Source organism: Mustelus asterias, chromosome 5 (assembly GCF_964213995.1).
Source record: "Mustelus asterias chromosome 5, sMusAst1.hap1.1, whole genome shotgun sequence".
In the NCBI taxonomy this organism is placed as follows: Eukaryota; Metazoa; Chordata; class Chondrichthyes; order Carcharhiniformes; family Triakidae; genus Mustelus; species Mustelus asterias.
In genome coordinates this window covers 138,195,033-138,221,511 of record NC_135805.1, presented here as the reverse complement: position 1 = coordinate 138,221,511, position 26,479 = coordinate 138,195,033, and the positions used below count along the sequence as shown (strand labels likewise).

The window sequence follows — 26,479 nt, the reverse complement described above, 5'->3', positions numbered from 1 at the left end:
GGAAGTGCAGCCTGGGGCAGCGGCAGCGATGGATGGACCTGGGGAAGCGGAGCTGCTGGGGGCGCTGGGCGAGCTGTCGGAGGCAGGCTCCGAGATCCTGGCGGCGGCCAAGGCGGAGAGTTGCGGAGGTGAAGAGCTCCCGGGTTCAGGGCTGGCCCGGGGAGGTTACAGGGGACAGGCAGACTGTGGGAGGAAGGTGCAGCCACAGTGCTGCATTAACCCCAAAATGGGGATCATCCGATTGCAATCTCCTTATGGAATGGACCTTGTAGAGTCTGAGTGTTGGAATATGGGGTTTGGTGGTTGGGGAGGGGAGTGTGGAGGGGGGGGGGGAGGCGGGGAGAGACAATCCCAAGATGGTGCACATCAGTACCTCCATTTCTGCTAATTTAACTTCTGAAGATGAAGGCTTGAGTGTTTCTCAGATTTTGGAACTACTTCATTGCACTCGGTAAACTTTCCTCACCTGTCTCGCTGTGCCCTGTGGCAACGATGCATCTTAATCCCACTCAATCCATCTTCAGCATCCTATGTTGCCCTGAACTGATTCAATTCCATGTCTCTTTTGTGTTTTCTCTTCCAGAAATGTTGCAAGAGTTTGTTTCCCAGAAGATAGGTCGGCTGGGTGGAATGATTCACTTATATGCAAATTTTCTCAACAGGTAAGTAACAGAGACACTTCTCTCATGTGTTTGGTGATTTTCTGCATACACTCAGCAACCTAAAGAAATAGCTTGTATTTATATGGCACCTTGCATGATCCTAGGATGCCCCAAAATACTTTGCAATCAATTAAATTCTTCTGTTGTAATATATGAAAAACTGCTGCCAATTTGCAAACAGCAAAATCCCAAAGACACAGATCAGATTGCTGATGTTAGTTGAAGAATAAATATTGGCCAGAATGCCAGGGAGAGGTTCCCTGCTCGTCTCAAAATATTGCCATGGGAATGAAAGATGGCACATCTGACAGTGCAGAGCTCCTGCTCTAGCAGTGTCAGCCTGGGGAGGGAAGGCAATGGCCTAGTGGTATTATCACTAGACTATTAACCCAGAAACTCAGCTAATGTCCTGGGGACCTGGGGTTCGAATCCCGCCACAGCAGATGATGGAATTTGAATTCAATTAAAAAAATATCTGGAATTAAGAATCTACTGATGACCATGAAACCATTGTCGATTGTCGGAAAAACCCATCTGGTTCGCTAATGTCCTTTAGGGAAGGAAATCTGCCACCCTTACCTGGTCTGGCCAACATGTGACTCCAGAGCCACAGCAATGTAGTTGACTCTTAACTGCCCCTCAGACAACTAGGGATGGGCAATAGATGCTGGCCAGCCTGTGATGCCCATGTCCAATAAATGAATTTTAAAATAAGCCTGGATGATATGCTGATGTCTCTATAGAGGGGACTTGAACCAATAACCTTCTCAAGCCAAGACTGACACACCTCCAAACAATGTGCTGTGGTCATCTTGTCAAGCCATGTCAGTTACAAATAAAAACAGAAAATGCCGTAAATACTCAACAGGTCTGGCACCATCTGCGGGGAGACAAATGGAGTTAACGTTGAATATGAGACATATTTCAGTTTTACCATCACGCTGAATAATGTACAAATGGAATTGAGGGGAAACAATCAGGGGCAAGTTAAAAATCCCAGCAAATCTCTTTAAAAAAAAATCAAACCTCTGATTTTGATTTAATTTATTATTGTCATGTGCATTGGGATACAGTGAAAAGTATTGTTTCCTGTGCGCTACACAGACAAAGCATACCATTCATAGAGAAGGAAAGGAGAGAGTGCAGAATGTAGTGTTACAGTCATAGCTAGGGTGTAGAGAAAGATCAATGCAGGGTAGGTCCACTCAAAAGTCTGATGTCAGCAGGGAAGAAGCTGTTCTTGAGTCGGTTGGTACGTGACCTCGGACTTTTGTAACTTCTTCCCGACGGAAGAAGGTGGAAGAGAGAATGTCCGGGGTGCGTGGGGCCCTTAATTATGCTGGCTGCTTTTCTGAGGCAGCGGGAAGTGTAGACAGAGTCAATGGATGGGAGGCTGGTTTGAGTGATGGACTAGGCTTCATTCATGACCCTTTGTAGTTTCTTACGGACTTGGGCAGAGCAGGAGCCATGCCAAGCTGTGATACAACCAGAAAGAATGCTTTCTATGGTGCATCTGTAAATATTGGTGAGAATCGTAGCTGACATGCCAAATTTTTCTTTAGAAGCTAACTAAAGAATGTTTTTTCCTCCTCACTGAAGCTTGCATGTGCAGAAGAGAAGTGATGCTGAAGACTTGTGGAAGACCTTTTACCAGTGAGTATTCAGGAGATGAGAGTTTGAAATTTGCATTGCTTCTTTAACAAGTGGAGTAACCAGCAGAAGCAGGGGAGGCCATTCAGCCCTTCGAGATTGTTCCGCCATTCAGTGGTTGATCTGTATCTGAGCTCCATCTACTCACTTGAGTTCCATAACCCATTTCCAAATTCCTACTACCTTTTCTTTGAATGGTTACTTCCTGACACCAACTCTTGAGTAGCCTAGCTCTCATTTTAAGATTAATGTCCCCTTGTTCTGGTCTCTCCTACAAGAGGAAATAGTTTATCTCTATCTGCCATTAGCATCTCTAATCATCTTAACACCTTAATCTACTATAGTCAAAGGAATGCAAGCCATGCAGGGTGATGGGGTGGAGATAGAAACATAGAAAAACTACAGCACAATAGTTTTTCTTGTAGATGGAGGGTAAAGTTTAATTGATGTGCCTTGGGGGTTACCATTGACCAGAAACTCAACTGGACTCGCCACATAAACACAGTGACTACCAGAGCAGGTCAGAGACTAGAAATACTGCGGCGAGTAACTCACCTCCTGACTCCCAAAGCCTATCCATCATCTACAAGGCACAAGTCAGGAGTGTGATGGAATACTCCCCACTTGCCTGGATGGGTGCAGCTCCAACAACACTCAAGAAACTCAACACCATCCAGGACAAAGCAGCCCGCTTGATTGGCACCACATCTACAAACATCCACTCCCTCCACCACCGACGCTCAGTAGCAGCAGTGTATACTATCTACAAGATGCACTGCAGCAATTCGGCAAAGATCCTTAGCACCTTCCAAACCCACGACCACCTCCATCTAGAAGGACAAGGACAGCAGCCACCACCTGCAAGTTCCCCTCCAAGCCACTCACCACTTGACTTGGGAATATATCGCCGTTCCTTTGCAGTCACTGGGTCACAATCCTGGAATTCCCTCCCTAACGGCATTGTGGGTCAACCCACAGCACGTGGACTGCAGTGATTCAAGAATGCAGAGTTTCACTGGCTGTCTTGTCTGGAGACAATACACATCTTTTTAGCCTGTCTTGATGCTCTCTCCACTCCCATTGTTTTGTTTCTTAAAGACTGGATTAGTTGTAAGTATTCGCATTCCAACCATTATTCATGTAAATTGAGTCTGTGTCTTATAAGTTCTGTTTGTGAACAGAATTCCCACTCACCTGAAGAAGGGGCTCAGAGCCTCGAAAGCTTGTGTGGCTTTTGCTACCAAATAAACCTGTTGGACTTTAACCTGGTGTTGTTAAACTTCTTACTGTGATTCAAGAAGGCAGCTCACCACCACCTCCAAGGGCAACTAGGGATGGGCAATAAATGCTGGCCAGACAGGGATGCCCATTTCCCACAAATAATAAAAAAAAGAATGTAATGATATATTGGGCACTAACTATATATTTATTTTATATATGGCAGCTCTGCTTCTGTTCGGGATCAGGTGGAAGATTTGATGCAGTTTGAGGTAATGGATTTTAAAATGTATATTGACACACGTGGTGACTGTCAAGGTAATGATTATGTGCACTGCCGCCTCTTCTGTATAACCACCTCTCCTATATAACCACCTCTCCTATATAACCACCTCTCCTATATAACCACCTCTTCTATATAACCACCTCTCCTATATAACCACCTCTCCTATATAACCACCTCTTCTGTATAACCACCTCTCCTATATAACCACCTCTCCTATATAACCACCTCTCCTATATAACCACCTCTTCTGTATAACCACCTCTTCTATATAACCACCTCACCAGAGCTGTTTTGCAATATCACAGGCAATTCTAACCAAAGCCATTGAGTGTGAATCCCGTGGGATATGGTGAAATGCTGAATTTATACCCCTTCTGATATTGACTCCAGTGGAGGGTAACAATAGACCATAAGACGTAGGAGCGGAAGGAGGCCATTCAGCCCATTGAGTCTGCTCCACCATTCAACAAGATCATGACTGATTTGATATGATCATCCTTAACTCCCCTTTCCTGCCTTATCCCCTCGATTCCCTTACTGATTAAAAATTTGTCCATCTCAGCTTTGAACATAATGACCCAGCCTCTACAGCCCCCTGCGGTAAAGAATTCCACAGATTCACTACCCTCTGAGAGAAGAAATTCCTCCTCATCTCTGTCTTAAATGGGTGACCTCTTACTCTGAGGTTATGTCCACTGGTCCTAGACTCTCCCACAAGGGGAAACAACCTCTCAGCATCTACCTTGTCAAGCTCCCAGGGAACCCTATCTGTCTCAATAAGGTTACTTCTCATTCTTCTAAACTCCAATGAGTACAGTCTCAATCTCTTCTCCATAAGAAAATCCCTCCCTACCTGGGATCAATCTAGTGAACCGTCTCTGGACTGCCCCCAATACATCTTCCCTTAGATGAGGGAACCAACACTGTTCATAGTATTTCAATTGTGATCTAAGTATAGTTTTAACAAGACTTCCCTATTTTTAATATTTCATTTCCTTTGAAAGAAATGGCAATATTACCTGTTGACCTTGCAAGGTAGCTTTTTGTGATCAATGCACAAGGACCCCCAAATCTCTCCGTGCAGCAGCTTTCTGCAGTTTTTCTCCATTTAATATTCAGCTCCTTTATTCTTCCTACCAAAGTGTATAACTTCACATGTTCCTAAGTTATATTCCATCTGCCAAGTTTTTTCCCACTCACCTAACCTGTCTAAATCCCTTTATGGACTCTTTGGGCCCTATTTTACCATTTTTCATTCTAAGTGCTGGGCGGACTTGCAACTGGGAGTGTTTCAGATTCAACTTTTAGACCCGTTCTCAGGCGCCCCCATACACACTCTGCCTGAAAAAATAGCAGCGCTTCCAAATTGCGCTGCACAAGCCTGTGGGCAGGGCTTAACGTGCCCGGAATCCTGCAGCTCCGATCGGCGCCTCCAACTGCGCATGTGCAGAAAAATGAAAGATAGAAAAACACTCCCCTGCCACATCGCTCCCGGGCCGGATTATGCCTCCCCCTGGCCCCTACAGACATTGCTCCACCCCCACAACATTAATGACCCCTCCCCCCACCGATCACATGCAGAGTGGCAGCGGACTCTCCCCACCCCTCCGATCACACGCAGAGTGGCAGCGGACCCCCCTTCCCTCCACTGATCACACGCAGAGTGGCAGCGGACCCCCCTTCCCTGCACCGATCACGCTCAGAGTGGCAGCAGACCCCTCCTTCCTCCTCGCTGAGCAGAGGCACAGTGGCAGCGGACCCTCCCCCTTCACCGATCTGAGTGGAGCCATCTGACCACCCCCGCCTTTCCCCCAATCTGAGTCAGAGAGCCATTTCACCCACCTCCCCCTCACCAATCTCAAGCGGAGAGCCGTCGGACGCTTGGCAGTGACCTCCTCAGAAGCTGGAGCACCTGAATCGGACTTTTGTGGACCATGTCTGTTTCGCGCCGAATCTGGATGGGCGAACGTGGTGGTCAAGGGGGAAGTGGCAGTAAGTTTGGGCATGCAGCCCATTAAGCCAATTTAAATGCATGCAAATGCATTTAAATGGCCGTCGCGCCCGTTTCAGGTGCAGTCCCAATCGCGGCCATTTTCGGGCCTTGGTAAAGGGGGAACCAGCGCAGAGGTGGGCGCGGATCGCGTTACTCGCCTCACGCCCGACTTTACCAAATTTTGGCACCCAAAAATGGGTGCAACTTAATGGTAAAATCGGACCCCCAGTGTCATTCTCACCACTTGCCTTCCCATCTATGTTTGTGTAATCCGTAAACGTGGCAATAGTACATTCACTTCCCCCATCCAACATCTGGTGGGGTGTGAAAGTAGCATTGCATCCGATTCCCCGACAGCTGTTTAGATTAAAATTTCCAACCCCATCCCCAGAGTTTTGCCTCGACCTGTGAGTTCCCAACAAGTCTCTGACAATAGATTCACATTACAGCTGTGGCGGTTTTGATTGCAAAGTGTGTCTTTATAGCTTAGCAGTGCCCTTGCTGTGTTACGGTGTAAATGCAGCCTGACTCTGTACCAAGGGGTGGGGATGCATCCTCAGATAACACCCGTTATTTCCAGACCTTAACACCTTGGATACCCCTTAGGCCTAGCGTTGGGATGCGACCGTGTAAAGTTGTTTAGAATGAATCATAGAATGATTACAATGCAGAAGGAGACCATCTGGCACACTGGGTCCGTACTGGCCCTCGGTACAATTTATAGAAACATAGAAAATCGGAGCAGGAGGAGGCCATTCGGCCCTTCGATCCTGCCCCGTCATTCATCACGATCATAGCTGATCGTCCAACTCAATAGCCTAATCCTGCTTTCTCCCCATAACCTTTGATCCCATTCGCCCCAAGTGCTATATCCAGCCGCCTCTTGAATACATTCAATGTTTTGGCATCAACTACTTCCTGTGGTAACGAATTCCACAGGCTCACCACTCTGGGTGAAGAAATGTCTCCTCATCTCCGTCCTAAATGGTTTACCCTGTATCCTCAGACTGTGACCCTTGGTCCTGGACTCCCCCACCATCAGGAACATCCTCCCTGCATCTAAAGTCCTGTTAGAATTTTATAAGTCTCTCCTGAGATTCCCGTCTCATTCGTCTGAACTCCAGCGAAAACAATCCTAACCCAGTCAATCTCTCCTCATACAGCAGTCCCGCCATCCCCGGAATCAGCCTGGTAAACCTTTGCTGCACTCCCTCGAGAGCAAGAACATCCTTCCTCAAAAAAGGAGCCCACAATACTCTAGGTCTGGCCTCACCAAGGCCCAGTATAATTGCACCCAGTGATACTCCCGACTTCTCCCTGTTACCCTGCATGTTCTTCCTGTACAGATAAGAATCCAATTCCGTCTTGAATGATTCTGCCTCTATCATTCTCTCAGGCAGCTCATTCCAAAACCCAACCATTCTCTCTGCTTGGCAAAGATTGTCCTCACGTCCCAATCACTTTAAATCTGTGCCCTCTTGTTCTCCATTTTTTCACCAATGGGAACATTGGTAAGATGTGGAGATGTGGCCACTCACTGATGAAGGAGCAGTGCTCCGAAAACTTGTGATTCCAGATAAATCTGTCTTTATTCTGGTGTTGTGAGACTTTATTCTGGACTTTAATCTGGTGTTGTGAGACTTCTTACATTGGCAAGATGGGCATTATTGTCCAGTGTGCAGCTGGTGGTGGTCTGCTTGCCCTTGTGATGATGGAATGGGTAAGAAATTCCAGGAGTTTGATCCAGTGGCAATGTAGGGACAGTGATATTTGTGCACTTTATTTGCAGCTCATGATCTATAACGGTGGCACAGTGGGTAGCACTGCAGCACTGCTGCCTCACAGTGTCAGAAACCTGGGTTCGATTCCCAGCTTGGGTCACTGTGTGAAGTTTACACGTTCTCCCCGTGTCTGCGTGGGTTTCCTCCGGGTGCTCCGGTTTCCTCCTACAGTCCAAAGATGTGCAGGTTAGGTAGATTGACCATGTTAAATTGCCCCTTCGTGTCAGGAGGATTAGCAGGGTAAATCTTAGAATCTTAGCATCTTAGAATCCCTACAGCACAGAAAGAGGCCATTCGGCCCATCGAGTCTGCACCGACCACAATCCCACCCAGGCCCTACCCCCATATCCCTACATAATCCTTCTAACCTACGCATCTCAGGACACTAAGGGCAATTTTAGCTTGGCCAATCAACCTAACCTGCACATCTTTGGACTGTGGGAGGAAACCTGGAGGAAACGCACGCAGACACGAGGAGAATGTGCAAACTCCACACAGACAGTGACCCAAGCCGGGAATCGAACCCAGGTCCCTGGAGCTGTGAAGCAGCAGTGCTAACCACTGTGCTAGCGTAGCGTACCGTGGAGTTACAGGTATAGAGCCTGGGTGGGATTGTGGTTGGTACAGACTAGATGGACCAAATGGCCCCCTTCTGCCCTGGAGGGATTCTATGATCATTCTGTAACCATTTCTAACGAAATATTTGTGAGCTGGACTTGGGGTGGGAGTAACAGGTTGATTTTCCATTCAGTAAACTCCTGTCACACTAACTGTCATGTCTCTGTGATTTTAGGTGGAGTGGAACAGCTTCCTTAGTGATGTGGATGCCAGATTGAAGGCCAACTGTTTCCAGGCCCAGCTGAGATTGGGAATGCAAGTTCCTGGAGACATGACATTCACTGATGTGAGAAGTGAAAAGTAAGTGCTCATACTAACTCTGGGAACACATGGAAAAATATTCCAGGAAATAATCTCCTGATATGTTGCAAGAAATCTCATCAATTAACCACTTAGTGATCCCTTTATAACTCACCTGCTTTCGAAAGTCACATATGTAATATGTGCAGGCCTAACATGATGGGCAGCCCAGTGGTTCGCACTGCTGCCTCACAATGCCAGGGACCTGGGTTTGATTCCCAGCTTGGGTCACTGTCTGTGTGGAGTTTGCACATTCTCCCCGTGTCTGCGTGGGCTTCCTCCGGGTGCTCTGGTTTCCTCCCACAGTCCAAAGATGTGCGGGTTAGGTTGAATGGACATGCTAAATTAACCCTTAGTGTCCTGGGATGTGATAGGTTAGAGGGATTGGCAGGGTAACTAAGCGGGGATAGGGCCTGGGTGGGACTGTTGTTGGTGCAGACTCGATGGGCCGAATGGCCTCCTTCTGCACTGTTGGGATTTGATGATTCTATATTCATTTGTGGGACATGGGCGTTGCTGGCTGCCCAGCATTTGAACCGAGTGGCCTGCTTGCCATTTCAGAGGGCGGTTGAGAGTCAACCACATTGCCGTGGGTCTGGAGTCACATGTAGGCCAGACCAGGTAAGGACAGCAGATTTCCTTCCCTAAAGGACATTAGTGAACCAGATGGGTTTTTCTGACAATCGACAATGGTTTCATGGCCATCAGTAGATTCTCAATTCCAGATTTTTTTTTATTGAATTCAAATTCCACCATCTGCCGTGGTGGGATTCGGACCCAGATCCCCAGAACATTAACTGAGTTTCTTGATTAATAGTTTGGTGATGATACCACTAGGCCATTGCCTCCCATAGAACCATAGAAAATTACAGCTCAGAAACAGGCCTTTTGGCCCTTCTTGTCTGTGCCGAACCATTTTATGCCTAGTCCCACTGACCTGCACTTGGACCATATCCCTCCACACCCCTCTCATCCATGAACCCGTCCAAGTTTTTCTTAAATGTTAAAAGCATTTACCACTTTATCCGGCAGCTCATTCCACACTCCCACCACTCGCTGCGTGAAGAAGCCCCCCCTAATATTCCCTTTAAACTTTTCTCCTTTCACCCTTAACCCATGCCCTCTGGTTTTTTTCTCCCCTAGCCTCAGCGGAAAAAGCCTGCTTGCATTCACTCTATCTATACCCATCAAAATCTTATACACCTCTATCAAATCTCCTCTCAATCTTCTACGCTCCAGGGAATAAAGTCCCAACCTATTCAATCTCTCTCTGTAACTCAGCTTCTCAAGTCCCGGCAACATCCTTGTGAACCTTCTCTGCACTCTTTCAACTTTATTTACATCCTTCCTGTAATTAGGTGACCAAAACTGTACACAATACTCCAAATTCGGCCTCACCAATGCCTTATATAACCTTACCATAACACTCCAACTTTTATACTCGATACTCCGATTTATAAAGGCCAATGTACCAAAGGCACTCTTTACGACCCTATCCACCTGTGACGTCACTTTTAGGGAACTCTGAACCTGTATTCCCAGATCCCTCTGTTCAACTGCACTCTTCAGAGTCCTACCATTTACCCTGTACGTTCTTCTTTGGTTTGTCCTTCCAAAGTGCAATATCTCACACTTGTCTGCGTTAAATTCCATTAAATTCCCCTGGTGGCATGTAACCTCACCTATTTATCCTGCTAATCTCCCTGATACTAAAAGGGCAATTTAGCATGGCCTAACCTGCACAACCTTGGAGTGTGGGAGGAAACTGGAGCACCCGGAGGAAACCCACGCAGACACGGGGAGAAAGTGCAGACTCCACACAGACAGTCACCCGAGGCTGAAATTGAACCTGGGTCCCTGAAATTGAACCTGGCGCTAGTCACTGTGCCACCATGCCGCCCCTTCACTTGCCGTTGCTTTAGGCGCATATCACTTCAGCCATACTGGTGGGGTAAAAACAAAATGGACAGAAATCAGCAACTGTCAACAAAATGTCTTGTGGACGGCACTCAGAAACCAGATGGACCGCATGTGTCCCCTGGACCGCTGATTGTCCACCACTGATTTGATGGATAAGGAGTCCAGCTTTGACATGGAATTGTAGTGTAATCAGAACATTGCAGGTTTGAGTTCTGCCTGAACTGTTTGAATCTATTATTAAGGAGGTTGAATCCATTATTTAGGAGGGACACTTAGAAAATCTAGATGCAATCAGGCACAGTCAACATGGTTTTGTGAAAAGAAAATCACATTTGACTAATTTATTAGATTTCTTTGGAGAATCACAAACAACGTGGATAAAGGGGAATCTGTGGATGTGGTGTACCTGGGCAGCACGGTGGCACAGTGGTTAGCACTGCTGCCTCGCAGCGCCAGGGACCCGGGTTCGATTTCCGGTTTGGGTCACTGTCTGTGCGGAGTTTGTACGTTCTCCCTGTGTCTGCGTGGGTTTCCTCTGGGTGCTCCGGTTTTCTTCCACAGTCTGAAAGACGTGCTGGCTAGGTGCATTGGCTGTGCTAAATTGCCCCTTGGTATCCCGGGATGTGTAGGTTAGAGGGATTAGCAGGGTAAATATGTGGGGTTATGGGGATAGGGCCTGGGTGGGATTGTTGCCAGTGCAGGCTCGATGGGCTGATTGGCCTCCATCTACACTGTAGGGATTCTATGAAAGGGAGCAGGGCAAAGACCTGGCTTCTCCTCATTTTGGTTTCCATTTCAGAGAGGTTCGACTCGAGGAGTTCCTCCAGCGCCAGGAGAAGCTGCTCCTAGTCTTGCTGAGGCACTTTGCCTGATTACCATGACGAGATCACCTGGTGCAGCTTGAGAAGAATCAGGTACAGACCCCCCCTCACCCCTCCCTCACCCCGCCCCCCCGCCCCTGCCCCCTCACCCCCTGTCTATGCCCCCTCACCCCCTGCCCCCTCACCCCCCGCCCCTGCCCCCTCACCCCCCGCCCCTGCCCCCTCACCCCCCTGCCCCTGCCCCCCCCCCCTCCCCTCACCCCCTTCACAGTGTCCACGTTTAAAGTGGGGGATAGTTTTCAATCAGACAAATAATACTAACCTGTGGCAAGTGCACTGGCTATTCTGGGCAGAGGTGAGCATTTCTGTGGAAGAGTCAATTTGGACTCGAAACATTAGCTCTGTTTCACTCTCCACAGATGCTGCCAGACCTGCAGAGTTTTTCCAGCACTTTCCGTTTTTATTTTACATTAAATGTGAACACCTGGTTATGGTGCAGTTGCCTCATCCCCCTCCAACTGATGTATGGGGGAGTCGGTTAGCTTAGTTGGCTGGATGGCTGGTCCGTCATAGAAACCCTGCAGCACAGGAGGAGGCCATTCGGTCCATCGAGTCTGCACCGACAACAATCCCACCCTATCTCCGCAACCCCACACATTTACCTCACCAGTCCCTCTAATCTACGCAACCCGGGACATTAAGGGGCAATTTAGCATAGCTAAATGACCCGCACGTCTTTGGACCATAAGACCATAAGATATAGGAGCAGAATTAGGCCATTCGGCCCATTGAGTCTGCTCCCCCATTCAGTCATGGCTGATAAGTTTCTCAACCCCATTCTCTCACCTTTTCCCCATAACCTCTGATCCCCTGACCTATCAAGGACCTATCTATCTCTGTGTTAAATACACTCAATGACCCGACCTCCACAGCCTCTGTGACGATGAATTCCACAGATTCACCACCCTCTGGCTGAAGAAATTCCTCCTAATCTCAGTTCTAAAGGGTCGTCCCTTTACCCTGAGGCTGTGCTCTCGGATCCTAGGCTCTCCTAGTAGTGGAAGCATCTTCCCCACGTCCACTCTATCCAGGCCTTTCAGTATTCCATAACTTTCAATGAGATTCTCCCCCCTCACCCCCAATACGGAATGATGCCAACAGTATGGGTTCAATTCCTGTTCCTGGCCTGAGGTTATTCATAAAACCTTGCCTCTTGCCTGAGTTGTGATCCGCAGGTTAAATCACCATCAGTCAGCTCTCTCTCACTCAAAAAGCGGAGGAGAGCAGCCTATGGTCAGCCAGGCCTTTACTGTTACCTTGGCCAATATTTAAGGTGTTTGGAGAAATTGTGGACACCAGTGATTGTCAAATGCATGAACTGGGGCAGCATTCAAGCCCCAGTTTTATTCTTTAGAATAGAAGATTTCACCCATTCAAGTGATATCTGAAAACCCACCTTCATTTTCAACATTGCGAGATTGAAATAATTCTACATGCGAGTGTAAAGGGATTGGTTTGCTGTTTCTCTTCCCCTTGTGTATCCCTGCAATGTGTAACATATTTATTTAATATTCAGTTTTAGTTAGGTGGCATAAGAAGCAAAAGACACGAGAGTGATTCCTCTGTATATAGCAGTGTATAGGGTTAGAAACAAACTCATTTATATACCAGTATCAAGAATGCATTGCACTGTTCATCTCCCTTAGTGTCCTGGGTAATAATTAACCTGCAATCAACATCAACATCACAATAAAAGATTATCTGGTCATTATTGCAGTCAATGGGACTTTGTCAGCGCACATTAACTGCTGCATTTCCTCCATTACAACAATGACTACACTTTAAACAGTATTTCATTGAGTGTATAGTATTTGGGGCGGCATGGTGGCACAGTGATTAGTACGCTGCCTCACAACGCCAGAGACCCAGATTCGATTCATGGCTTGGGTCACTGCCTGTGCGGAGTCTGCGTGTTCTCCCCGTGTCTGCGTGGGTTTCCTCCGGGTGCTCCGGTTTCCTCCCACAGTCCGAAAGATGTGCTGATTAGGAGCATTGGACATGCTAAATTCTCTCTCGGTGTACCCGAACAGGTGCCAGAGTGTGGCAACTAGGGGATTTTCACAGTAACTTCATCGCAGTGTTAATGTAAGCCTACTTTTAATGTTAAAGAAAATTACTACCGATGCTGGAATCTGAAACCAAAAGAGAAAATGCTGGAAAATCTCAGCAGGTCTGGCAGCATCTGTAAGGAGAGAAAAGAGCTGACGTTTCCAGTCCAGATGACCCTTTGTCAAAGCCGAGTGGTTTTTTTTCTCTCCTTACAGATGCTGCCAAACCTGCTGAGATTTTCAAACTTTAACGTTAAACCTTGTTATCAGTCAAAATCTGACACTGAGCCACATAAGGAATTTGGATAGGCTTCCAAAAGCTTGGTTAATGAGCACCTTAAAGGACCAGAAAGAGTCCGAGTGGTTCAGGGAGGGAATTCCAAAAGTTCAGGCCTGGGCAGCCTGAAGCACGGCCACCAATGGAGAAGCAGTTAAAATCATGGATAAAAGAGAAAAAGAAAACAAATTCTTGCCTTTATATTGGCATTTTGCACCATCAATGGGCATCTCAAAGCACTATCGTAGAATCCCTACAGTACAGAAGGAGGCCATTCGGCCCAATGAGTTTGTACCAACCACAATCCCACCCAGGCCCTATCCCCATATATTTACCCTGATAATCCCCTTGACACTAAGGGGCAATTTAGCACGGCCAATCCACCTAACCCGACCATCTTTGGAGTGTGGGAGGAAATCGGAGCACCCAGAGGAAACCCACGCAGACACAGGGACAATGTGCAAACTCCATACAGACAGTGACCCAAGCCAGGAATGGAACCTGGGTCTCTGGCGCTGTGAGGCGGCAGTGCTAACCACTGTGCCACCGTGCCGCCCTATATTGAGGCGTTATAGGACTATACTATACACCCAGGGACAAATACTATACACCCAATGAAATACTATTTGAAGCGTAGTCACTGATGTAATGGAGGTAATGCAGCAGTTAATATGCGCAGGACAAAGTCCCATTGACTGCAATAATGACCAGATAATCTTTTATTGTGATGTTGATTGCGGGTTAATTATTAGCCAGGACACTAAGGGAGATGAACAGTGCGATGCTCTCTTGATACTGCACTAGGGGTATCAGCCTTGATTTGTTTGTGCAAAGGTCAGAATTTGAGCACCACAGGAATCTGGAAGGTAGTTGTGGGGCTGGAGAGGGTGAGGCAGTGAAGGGATTTGAAAATACGGATGAGGATGAGGAGGAATTTCTTCAGCTAGAGGGTGGTGAATCTGTGGAATTCATTGCCACAGAAGGCCAAGTCATAAGACAGAGATAGATAGGTTCTTGATTGGTATGGGGATCAAAGATTACAGGAAGTAGTTGATGCCAAAACATTGAATGTATTCAAGAGGCGGCTAGATGTAGCAATTGGGGTGGATGGGATCAAAGGTTATGGGGAGAAAGCAGGATTAGGCTATTGAGTTGGACGATCAGCCATGATTGTAATGAATGGCAGAGCAGGCTCAAAGGGCCAAATGGCCTCCTCCTATCTTCTATGTTTCTGTTACGGGGAAAAGGCGGGAGAATGGGGTTGAGAAACTTATCAGCCGTGATTGAATGGCGGAGCAGACTGGATGGGCTGAATGGCCTAAGTCTGTTCCTATATCTAATGGCCTAATAGTTTAACTTTATTAGAGTCACAAGTAGGCTTACATTAACACTCCAATGAAGTTACTGTAAAAATCCCTAGTTGCGAAAATCTGGGGCCTGTTCAGGCACACTGAGGGAGAATTTAGCATGGCTCGTGCACCTAACCAGCACATTTTTCAGACTGTGGGAGAACCAGAGCACCCGGAGGAAACCCACGCAGATGCGGGGAGAACGTGCAGACTGCGCACAGACAGTGACCCAAGGCCAGAATGGAACCTGGGTCTCTGGCGCTGTGAGGCAGCAATGCTAACCACTGCGCCACCGTGCCACCCTATATTGAAGCGTTATAGGACTAGGGACCAACGGTAGGCGAGCAACCCAATTTCCATCGCTCCACCGTTGGTGGTCCCATCTTCTGCGTCTCGGCCCTTGGCTCTTGGGATATCCCCCTTAAACTTTACCACCCCACTATCTTCCTTAAACCCTACCTCATTAACCAAGCCGGTTCCAATGCTTCCTTATTTGGCTCAGAGGTTTGGCTGCTAACCAATGTTCCGCTAAGTTGCATAGCGATCCAGACCATATTGCGCTGTGACGAGGCAATGTAGAGGCCGTATCGCTGATAACGATGGTTCTATGTAAATGCAAAAATAAGCAATGCACTGGGGATGCTGGAATCTGAAACAAGAACAGAGAGCATGCTGGGGAACCTCAGCAGGTCTGGCAGCATCTGCCGGGGGAGAAGAGAGAGAGAACGTTTAGTGTCTGTTCTGATGTGAAGACTTGAAGACGTTAACTCTGTTTTCTCCCGCCCCATATCTAAGGAAGGATGTGCTGGTCTTGGAGGGGGTCCAGAGGAGATCCACAAGAATGATCCTAGGAATGAAGGGTTTGTCATATGAGGAGCGGTTGCGGAGTCTGGGTCTATACTCAATGCGGTTGAGAAGGATGAGAGGGAATCTGATTGAAACTTACAGAATACTGAGAGGCCGAGATAGAGTGGACTTGGAAAGGATGTTTCCACGAGTGGGACAGACTAGAACTCAAGGGCACAACTTCAGAGTGAAGGGACGCTCCTTTAAAACTGAGATGAGAAGGAATTTCTTCAGCCAGAAGGTGGTGAATCTATGGAATATCATTCCCACAGGCCAGGTCATTGAGACAGAGACAGAGATAGATAGGTTCTTGATCAATAGGGGGCTCAAGGGTTACAGGGAGAAGGCGGGAGAATGGGGATGAGAATCATATCAGCCATGATTGAATGGCAGAGCAGACTCGATGAGCCGAATGACCTAATTCTGCTCCTATATCTTCTGGTCTTCAGGTCTACAGTTGACCGGCTAAGCTTTTCCAGCGTCCTCTCTGTTCTTGCTATCTAAATGCAAACTGTTATTGAATGGAAGCCTTGCTAACTGTTGTGTTTGGCACAGAGCCGTCTAGATGCTGTTCCGCTGAAGGTGCTGGTGATCTCGTTTGGCTGCCGTGAAGGGGCTGTCCAGTGGCTTCAGGAGACCAAGTGTCCCTACGACATGTTGTTGGATCCCACTCGCCAGGTGCTTCACATTTTAAATGCTTTCAACAATTCGCAGAGCAAAGATGGTGATCCCAATGGTGATACAGTAGAATCATGCTGCATTCAAGGAGGCCTTTCGGCCCGTTGTGCCAATACTGGCTCTTTGAAAGAGTTATTTAATTAATTCCACTTTCCCACAGCCCTGCAAACTTCACCAATTCAATTCCCTTTGGAAAGTTAACATTGAATCTGCTTGAAATACCCTTTCAAAAGATGCATGGCAGACCCAGATCATTGGCGATGATCTTACATTTGTTTTGTCTGGTTTTTGACTCCCTGCCAACGGAAACAGTTTCTCCCTATGTATGCTGTCAAATTCCCTCATCATTTTGAACATCGCCGTTAACTCTTCTCACAACCTACTCTGCTCTGAGGAGAACCATCACCAGTCTCTCCACGTAAACTAATCCCTCATCTCTGGTGAATACTTTAATAATCTGTTAGTGATTCACTCTGTTCCTCTCTCAATTGAGATCTCTATGTACTTTGACCCTGTGCTAACTTTGTGTTTGGTATTAATCAAGTTTTTGAGGCGATTCAGAAACCTGAGTCCCTTTCCCCACATCTGTTTCTTTCCCTTCCCTCTCTGTATGCTGCCTATTTTATAGATTTTTATCTCATCATTCCTCTTGTTTTGTTTTGGCAACATTCAGGTCAGGCTGACAACTTTCTTGTACGCAGAATTTTAGAGTCCCATAGAATCCCTACAGTACAGAAGGAGGCCATTTGGCCCATTGAGTCTGTACCGACCACAATCCCACCCTATTCCCGCAACCCTCAATTACCCTGCTAATTCCCCCTGACACTAGGGTCAATTTATCACGGCCAATTAACCTAACCCGCACATCTTTGGACTGTGGGAGGAAACCGGAGGAAACCCACGCTGACACGGGGAGAATGTGCAAATTCCACTCAGACAGTTACCCAAGGCTGGATTTGAACCTGGGACTCTGGCACTGTGAGCAGCAGTGCTAGGCACTGTGAGGCAGCAGTGCTAACCACTGTGCCACTGTGCCGCCCTAGAGTTTAAGAATAGCTTTCAAATCTGGTGTCAAGTGGATGATGACACTGCAGTCGTCTGTAAAGTGTAGATCATTAACATCCATTGTGGTTGGTTTAGTTTTGGCACAGAAGCAACTGAAGTTCAAGAGTTTTCCATTTGGGCAGTATTTAATAAGGGGGCAGCTGATCTTTGTTGAGGTGAATAGCCACTGCCAGATAGATTGGCACGGTGGCACAGTGGTTAACACTGCTGCCTCACAGTGCCAATTCCCAGCTTGGGTCACTGTGCAGAGTCTGCATGTTCTCCCCATGTCTGCGTGGGTTTCCTCCGGGTGCCCCGGTTTCCTCACACAATCCGAAAGAGGTGCTGGTTCGGTGCATTGGCCATGCTAAATTCTCCCTCAGTGTACCCGAATAGGCGCCGGAGTGTGGTGACTAGGGGTTTTTCACATAACTTCATTGCAGCATTAATGTGAGCCTACTTGTGACACTAATAAATAAATAATCTTTAAACCTTGTTATCAGCCAAAATTTGTCACCAAGCCACATAAGGAATTCGGACGGGTGACCAAAAGCTTGGACAAAGAGCGCCAGGTTCAATTCCGGCCTTGGGTGTCTGTGTGAAGTTTGCACATTCACCCCGTGTTTGCGTGGCTTTCCACTGTAGCTCCGGTATCCTCCCACACCCAAGGATGTGCAGATTAAGTGGATTGGCCATGATAAATTGCCTCGTTAGTGTTCCAAGATATATAGGTGAAATGAATTAGCCATGGGAAATGTGTGGAGTTACGGGGATAGTGTGGGACAGAGTTCCTGGGTAAGATACTCTATCAGAGAGTTGGTGCAGACTCGATGGGCCAAATGGCCTCTTCCTGCACTGTAGGGATTCTATTGTTTTATGTTTCCATTTCTCTTCTCTGTGTGTCTCCTTCCCTTTCACTCTCCTTTCTGAGCTGAGAGACAGAGGAAACTCTTTAGACCAGGTTTATTTCACCCTTGCTCCTACTGTTTTGCACGGTTGCCACATTCCAGGCAGAACAAGCTATTCTTGTTTGACCCTGAGCCGAGTGTCTGACTCCATATCTGCTTTGTCGCGAAGGTCACCGACTTCCACCTGTCTAACACTGCCCATTTCTGTCTCGCCTCAGCTCTGCTGAAACCCTCCTCCATGCCGATTTCAGCGACAGATCCAACTATTTCACTGATGTCTTAGCTGCTCTCCCACCTCACACCCTCCATTATTGTGAGTTCATCCAAAGTTCAGCTGCCCTTATCCTAACTCACAGCAAGGCCACCCTGTGCTCACTCACCTACATTGGCTCCCAGTCCTCTCACCCCCTCTATTGAAAGTGCGAGTCCTTGTATTTAAATCCCTCCATGGCCACATAGAATCAATACAATCCCTACAGTGCAGAAGGAGGCCATTTGGCCCATCGAGTCTGCACCGGCCACAATCCCACCCAGGCCCTATTCCTGTAACCCTAATATTTACCCTGCTAATCCCCCTGACACTAGGGTCAATTTAGCATGGCCAATCAACCTAACCCGTATATCTTTGGGCTGTGGGAGGAAACCGGAGCACCCGGAGGAAACCCACACAGACACGGGGTGAATGTGCAAACTCCACACAGACAGTGACCCGAGGCTGGAATTGAACCCGGTCCCTGGCGCTGTGAGGCAGCAGTGCTAACCACTGTGCCACCGTGTCGCCCATATAAATGCATGTTGCTGTTGTTCTTTGCCTCCCTTTAGTGCTGCTCTTTCATGTCCCACAGAAGCTGGCGAAATGTGAGTGATTGTGGCCTCATTCCATGAGGTCCTGGGAAATACAGAACAAGGTTCCACAGCCTTCCTGCCTTCGCCTAGGGGTGTTGGCTGATCTTGAGGGGAGGTTGTAATAAGATACAGTTTTTTTCTCTTTTTTAAATTCTTTCATGGTACATGAGCGTCGGTGGCTGGCCAGCATTTGTTACCCATCCGTCTTGCCCTTGTTCAGAGGGCAGTTGAGAGTCAACCACATTGCTGTGGCTCTGGAGCCACAGGTAGGCCAGACCAGGTAAGGAGGGCAGATTTCCTTCCCTAAAGGACATTAGTGAACCAGATGGGTTTTTCCAACAATCGACAATGGTTTCATGGTCATCAGTAGATTCTTAATTCCAGATATTTTTTATTGAATTCAAATTCCACCACCTGCCGTGGCAGGATTCAAACTCGGGTCCCCAGAACATTAGCTGAGTTTCTGGATTAATAGTCTAGCGATAATACCACTAGGCCATCGCCTTCTGAGTTTGTGCAGTATGATTCTATCAGAATAGGACTTACAAAGCTCTGTCTTCCCGCCAACTTCACTGGGTGCAGTGTTTAAAGGTCGGAGGAAGGACCTGTGGTTTCTGATTTTTAATCCACCAATCAACCCCAGGTGGTGAAGAATATAACAGCAAAATTTTCTATTTATATAATGGGCAGGATTTTCCAGCAGCACTCGCCCCAAGACCGGAAAATCCCGCCCGAAGTCAACGGACCTTTGCATGGTCTGTGTCCCTCCCGTCCAAAGACGTGCGGGTTAGGTTGATTGGCCAGGTTAAAAATTGCCCCTTAGAATCTTAAGATGCGTAGGTTAGAGGGATTAGCGGGTAAATATGTGGGGGTAGGGCCTGGGTGGGATTGTGGTCGGTGCAGACTCGATGGGCCGAATGGCCTCCTTCTGCACTGTAGGGTTTCTATTCTATTCTATGCTACAATTCCTGTAGTGGGACAGGAAAATTCCGCCCAGTATCATTAATGTAGTCCCATAGTGCTTTATTGAACCAAATCTGACACTGAGGACACAATATTAGGACAAGTGAGAGAAAGTTTGGTTTTAGGTAGGTTGTCGCCAGTGTCTCCAAGCAGGAGAGAGTGATTTGATTTGATTTATTATTGTCATGTGTTAGTATACAATGAAAAGTATTGTTTCTTGCGCACTATACAGCCAAAGCATACCGTTCATAGAGAAGGTAAGGAGAGGGTGCAGAATGTCGTGTTACAGTCATAGCTAGGGTGTAGAGAACTTAATGCGAGGTAGGTCCATTCAAAAGTCTGCTGGCAGCAGGGAAAAAGCTGTTCTTGAGTCAGTTGGTACGTGACCTGAGACTTTTGTATCTTTTTCCCGACAGAAGAAGGTGGAAGAGAGAATGTCCGGGGTGCATGGGGTCCTTGCTTATGCTGGCTGCTTTTCTGAGGCACCGGGAAGTGTAGACGGAGTCAATGGATGGGAGGCTGGTTTGAGTGATGGACTGGGCTACATTCACAACCTTTTGTAGTTTCTTGCGGTCTTGGTCAGAGCAGGAGCCATACCAAGCCGTGATACAACCAAAAAGAATGCTTTCTATTGTGCATCTGTAAAAACTAGTGAGAGTCGTAGCGGACATGTCAAATTTCCTTAGTCTCCTGAGAAAGTAGAAAGTAGATGCTTTTTAGACATGGGAGATTGTAATCAGTGTCTCAAAGCAGGAGAGAGTGGGAGATTGTAATCAGTGTCTCAAAGCAGGAGAAAGTGGGAGATTGTAATCAGTTTCTCAAAGCAGGAGAAAGTGGGAGATTGTAATCAGTTTCTCAAAGCAGGAGAGAGTGGGAGATTGTAATCAGTGTCTCAAAGCAGGAGAAAGTGGGAGAGAGGTGAAGTGGTTTAGAGAGGCAATTCCAGAGCTAAGGGTCTAAGGGGCTGAAGGCACAGCTGCCAATGGTGGAGTGACAAAATTCGAGGATGCCCAAGATCAAAAGTGGAGGAGCGCACATATCTCAGAGGGTTGGGGGTGGCTAGGGGAGGTTCCAGATATAGGGAGAGGGCAAGGCCATGGAGGGATTTGAAAAGCACAATGAAGATGTTCAAGTTGAAGCATTGATAAGACTGTGTAGGTCAGCACGGATGGCGATCAAACATCTACTCCATTGTGTCCTGCAGGATTTCAGTCATGTTTGAATCTCACCTGCTTCTTTTGCAGTTGTACCATGCATTTGGTTTGGGAGCGTCAGTGGAAAAGGTCTGGAATGTTGCTGTACTTTCCTACTACGCTGAGCAAATCGTCAGCAATCGCTCCTTACCAAAGAAAATGGAAAACATTCAGGATGATCCTCACCAGGTCAGTTAAGTGTCACCCGCTAAACAATCCAATAAAGGTTATACTCAGATGCCCACCTCACTTACCTGAATGTTGAGCAACTCCAGCGTCTGAACTGGCATTTCCAAAATGGCGCCACAAGCTAGCCTTCTGCCAAAACCGTGCTGTGCTGTTCCACGTGGTCAGTTACGATCAGAAATTGGAAATTGAGTGAGAAAAACATACGGGAAAATGTTGGGTTCTCCTTGTGCCCCCCTTCAGTCTTTGCTATGAATGTGTCAGCCTTGGCTTCAGTTAGTAGCACACTCGCCAGTGTGGGAAAGTTGTGGATTCAAATCCCACTCCAGACACTTGAACACAAAAGTCAACGTTGATAAATCCAGAGCAGTGCTGAGGGAATGCTGCACTGGCGGAGGTTTTATAGAATCCCTACAGTGCAGAAGGAGGTCATTCGGCCCATCGAGTCTGCACCGACAACAATCCCACCCAGGTCCTATCCCTGTCACCCCACATATCTACCCTGCTAATCCCTCTAACCTACGCATCCTGGGACACTAAGGATCAATTTAGCATGACCAATCAGCCTAACCCACACATCTTTGGACTGTGGGAGGAAACCGGAGGAAACCCACGCAGACATGGGGAGAACGTGCAGACTCCGCACAGATAGTGACCCAAGCCGGGAATCGAACCCGGGTCCCTGGCGCTGTGAGGCAGCAGTGCTCACCACTGTGCCGCCCAATCTGCCATTTTCTGATGAGGCTTTCGACTGAGGCCTAATTTGTCCTCCCAGATGAAAGATCCCATGACAGTATTTGAAAATCAAGGACAAATATCTTCTCCCCAGTGCTCTGGCCTGTATGCATCCCTCAACCAACATCATTAAAAGAGATTATCTGGTTATTATCATATTGCTGTTTGTGGGATCTTGCTGTGTGAAAATTAGCTGCTGCACTTCCTGTATTACAATGGGTGAGTATACTTCAAAAATTACTTGGTTGGCTAGAAAGTATTTTGGGATTCCCTGAGGTTATTTTAACATTAAAAAAAAATCAATTTACTTTAAAAATGTTCCGTTATCCAATAAATATATATTCTATTTCCCAGTTTATTAGTTAAATTCAGTGCAACTTTATCTTTTTTATTCTTTTAACTGAATTTCTCGCTATGTACAATAATTAGACACAATTCGAGGGACATAATCGAGGTGTTCAAGATTACGAGAGGGTTCTGATGGAATTAAATAGGGAGAAGCTGTTCCCATTAACGGAAGTGTCGGCAACCAGATTTAAGATAATCTGACTTAATGTCAAAAGTATTCCTGACGACGACGTCCTGAGATTGTGGAAGGTGCTAAAAAATGTATATTTGCATTTATTTAGCACTTTTCACAACCAGCATTGACATGCTTTACAGTCAGTGAAATATTAGGGTGGCGCAGTGGTTAGCACCGCTGCCTCACAGCACCAGGGACCCGGGTTCGATTCCCAGCTTGGGTCACTGTCTGTGTGGAGTTTGCACATTCTCCCCGTGTCTGCGTGGGTTTCCTCCGGGTGCTCCGGTTTCCTCCCACAGTCCGAAAGACGTGCTGGTTAGGTGCATTGGCCATGCTAAATTCTCCCTCGGTGCACCCGAACAGGCGCCGGAGTGTGGCGACAGTAACTTAATTGCAGTGTTAATGTAAGCCAACTTGTGACACTGATAAATAAAACTTTTTTAAAAATCAATTTGCGTACTGCAAGTAACAGCAGTGTGATAAAGACCAGATAGTATGATCCTTAGTATTGAATGAGGGATAAATATTGTCTGGGACAATGGGGGTGGGGGCGTTGATGGAATCCTTCCCTGCTCCTCTTCAAGATAATGCAATGGGACCTTTTCCATCCATCCAAGCAGGAAGATGGGAGGGGCCTCGAGTTAAAATCCCACCTGAAAGACGGCACCTCAGACAGTGCAGCACTATAGAAATTATTTCTGAAATAAGATCAAACATGCTGGAAAAATGCAGGGAGCATCTATGGAGAGCAAAAAACCAAGGTCAATGTCCTTCCATCAGAACCTTCTTCCTGACCTGTGCTTGTTTCCATGTTTTTATTCATTAGTGGGACATGGGTGTCACTGGCTAGCCAACATTTATTGCCCATCCCTAGTTGCCCGAGGGCAGTTGAGAGTCAACCACATTGCTGTGTGGCTCTGGAGTCACATGTAGGCCAGACCTACAGGGGCGGCACGGTGACACAGTGGTTAGCACTGCTGCCTCACAGCGCCAGGGAACCTGGTTCGATTCTCGGTTTGGGTCGCTGTCTGTGTGGCGTTTGCATGTTCTCCCCATGTCTGCGTGGGTTTCCTCCGGGTGCTCCAGTTTCCTCCCACCGTCCAAAAGACGTGCTGGTTAGGTGCATTGGCCATGCTAAGTTCTCCTTCAGTGTATCCGAACAGGCGCCAGAGTGTGGCAACTAGGGGATTTTCGCAGTAACTTCATTGCAGTGTTAATGCAAGCCTACTTATGACACTAATATATAAAACATTTTTTAAAAAACAGGGTAAGGATGGCAGATTTCCTTCCCTAAAGGACATTAGTGAACCAGATGGGTTTTTCTGACAATTGACAATGGTTTCATGGTCATCAGTAGATTCTTAATTCCAGATATTTTTTTTCCATTGAATTCAAATTCCGCCCCTGGATCCCCAGAACATTAGGTGAGTTTCTGGATTATTAGTCTCGTGATAATACCACTCGGCCATCGCCTCCCCTATTGAGACTGACAGGAAAGGGGCGCACTTCACCATGTCTCCTTCAGGTTGTTAGTTTGATTTATTATTGTCACATGTATTGGGATACAGTGAAAAGTATTGTTTCTTGTGCGTTATACAGACAAAGCACACCGTTCATAGAGAAGGAAAGGAGAGGGTGCAGAATGTAGTGTAACAGTCATAGCTAGGGTGTAGAGAAAGATCAACTTAGTGTGAGGGAGGTCCATTCAAAAGTCTGATGGCAGCAGGAAAGAAGAGATATAATTAGAGCATTGTTAGAGTTTAAAAGAGTTAGAATGAAGTTTTAGAAGCCGAGAACGAGAGTAAAAGATAGAATTAGAAGGTATGCTGGGCACAGCTTGCAAGAAGTGGCCTCATCCAGCGCCATCTTGAGAAATCAATGTAGTAAAACCTGGCAGGAAATGGAGGGGGGGTTTCATTATTTTATTTTCTTCCCCAACAGCTTGGTGGGGACTTTGGTTTGAATCAACAAGGGACCTTGATCTTCTTCCATCCCAGCAGCAGCCCTACTGATAGGCCCGACTTATCAGAGATACTACTCGCCATGGAATAGAGCTGTTTCCACAGGAAAATCTGGAACTGGAGAGAGAGCTTTCACCAGGAATGCCTCTGATTCTACATTCATGCTCTTTGCGAAACTAATCCGACAAAATGACTGACAAATAATTAGCCATTAGATTGCCTGTCTTAAAGCAGTAAGCGTTGCGTTCTCTTTGTGACTCGGTTTTGGCAGTTAAGTGGGTCGTGGGGTGGGGAGGGAGTCGAGATATCCAGGAGATAACTGCAGACAGACTGTGATGAGTTGTTCCACACAATTACACTGAGGGCTGACTTATGACAGAGTACACGGTGCTTTGAAGGAAATCATAGAAGATAGGAGCAGGAGGCGGCCATTCGGCCCTTCAAGCCTGCTCTACCATTCATCACGATCATGGCTGATCGTCCAACTCAATTGCCTAATCCTACTTTCTCCCCATAACCTTTGATCCCATTTGCCCCAAGTGCTGTATCCAGCTGCCTGTTGAATACATTCAATGTTTTGGCATCAACTACTTGATGTGGTAATGAATTCCACAGACTCACCACTCTTTTTGGGTGAAGAAATGTCTCCTCACCTCTGTCCTAAGTGGTCTACCCCGAATCCTCAGACTGTGACCCCTGGTTCTGGACACCCCCACTATTGTGAATATCCTCCCTGCACCTACCCTGTCTAGTCCTGTTAGAATTTTATAAGTCTCTGTAAGATTTTCTCCCCCCCACACCCCCATTCGTCTGAATTCCAGTGAAAACAATCCTAACCTAGTCAATCTCTCCTCATTCATCAGTCCCGCCATCCCTGGAATCAGCCTGGTAAACCTTCGCTACACTCCCTTGAGAGCAATCACCTGGGGTTGGGATCCATCCGTCCATTCTGATCTTCCATCTCTGTAAACGATAGCTGGGAAAAATTGGAGGCAGTGGGGGGGGAATCCTCTGATTTTTACTTTTGATTCACCCCATTTCCTCCCCAGCAGGAGGCTTATTTGGAACTGAACGCATCTGAAGCGGGGAAAGACGGGTTAAACCTTAGGACTGACTAGGGAAGTTGAAGATCTTCCTGAATGGGTATTATGAAATAATTGTCAGAAATGTGGTGCTTTTGGTGCACAGCCCCTCACTGCTGCTGTTAAAAGGGAGTCAGGTCCTTGCCTGTTTTGTGTGTATGAAGGTAGTGTGGTCACTCAGAGTATCTGAACGGCATTGCTTGATCCAATTGCGAAACAGGTAAGCACATCTCCTTAAAAGGTGAATTCTCAACTTAAGAACATACCATCCGTGAATGATAACCTGGCAACGGGCTGGATTTTCCTGTTGCACTCACCCCAAAATCAGAAAATCCTGCCCATGGTTAGTGGACCTTTGCCGGGCCGCTTCCCCCCTCCCACCCACTATGATTCCCATGGTGGGCCAGACGGGGAAATTCGGCCCAATATGTTTAAAAAAAAGTTGAATACAAACTGACAGTGGATTCACAACACTGCAGAAAGCCAAAGGTTGTATTTTTTGAATTTTGAAACAATAAATACTTGTTCACA

At 47.0% G+C, this 26,479-nt stretch overlaps 1 protein-coding gene across 1 annotated transcript; it reads left to right on the top strand.

Annotated features, from left to right (window-relative positions):
• Positions 1–26,479, top strand: selenol (selenoprotein L). Its single transcript, XM_078213366.1, has 9 exons — positions 1–128; positions 584–662; positions 2,262–2,315; positions 3,757–3,802; positions 8,384–8,508; positions 11,228–11,342; positions 16,385–16,507; positions 21,513–21,650; positions 24,847–26,479. Exons 1-6 carry the CDS (start codon positions 29–31, stop codon positions 11,298–11,300), a joined length of 477 nt encoding a protein of 158 aa, XP_078069492.1. The 5' UTR covers positions 1–28; the 3' UTR covers positions 11,301–11,342; positions 16,385–16,507; positions 21,513–21,650; positions 24,847–26,479.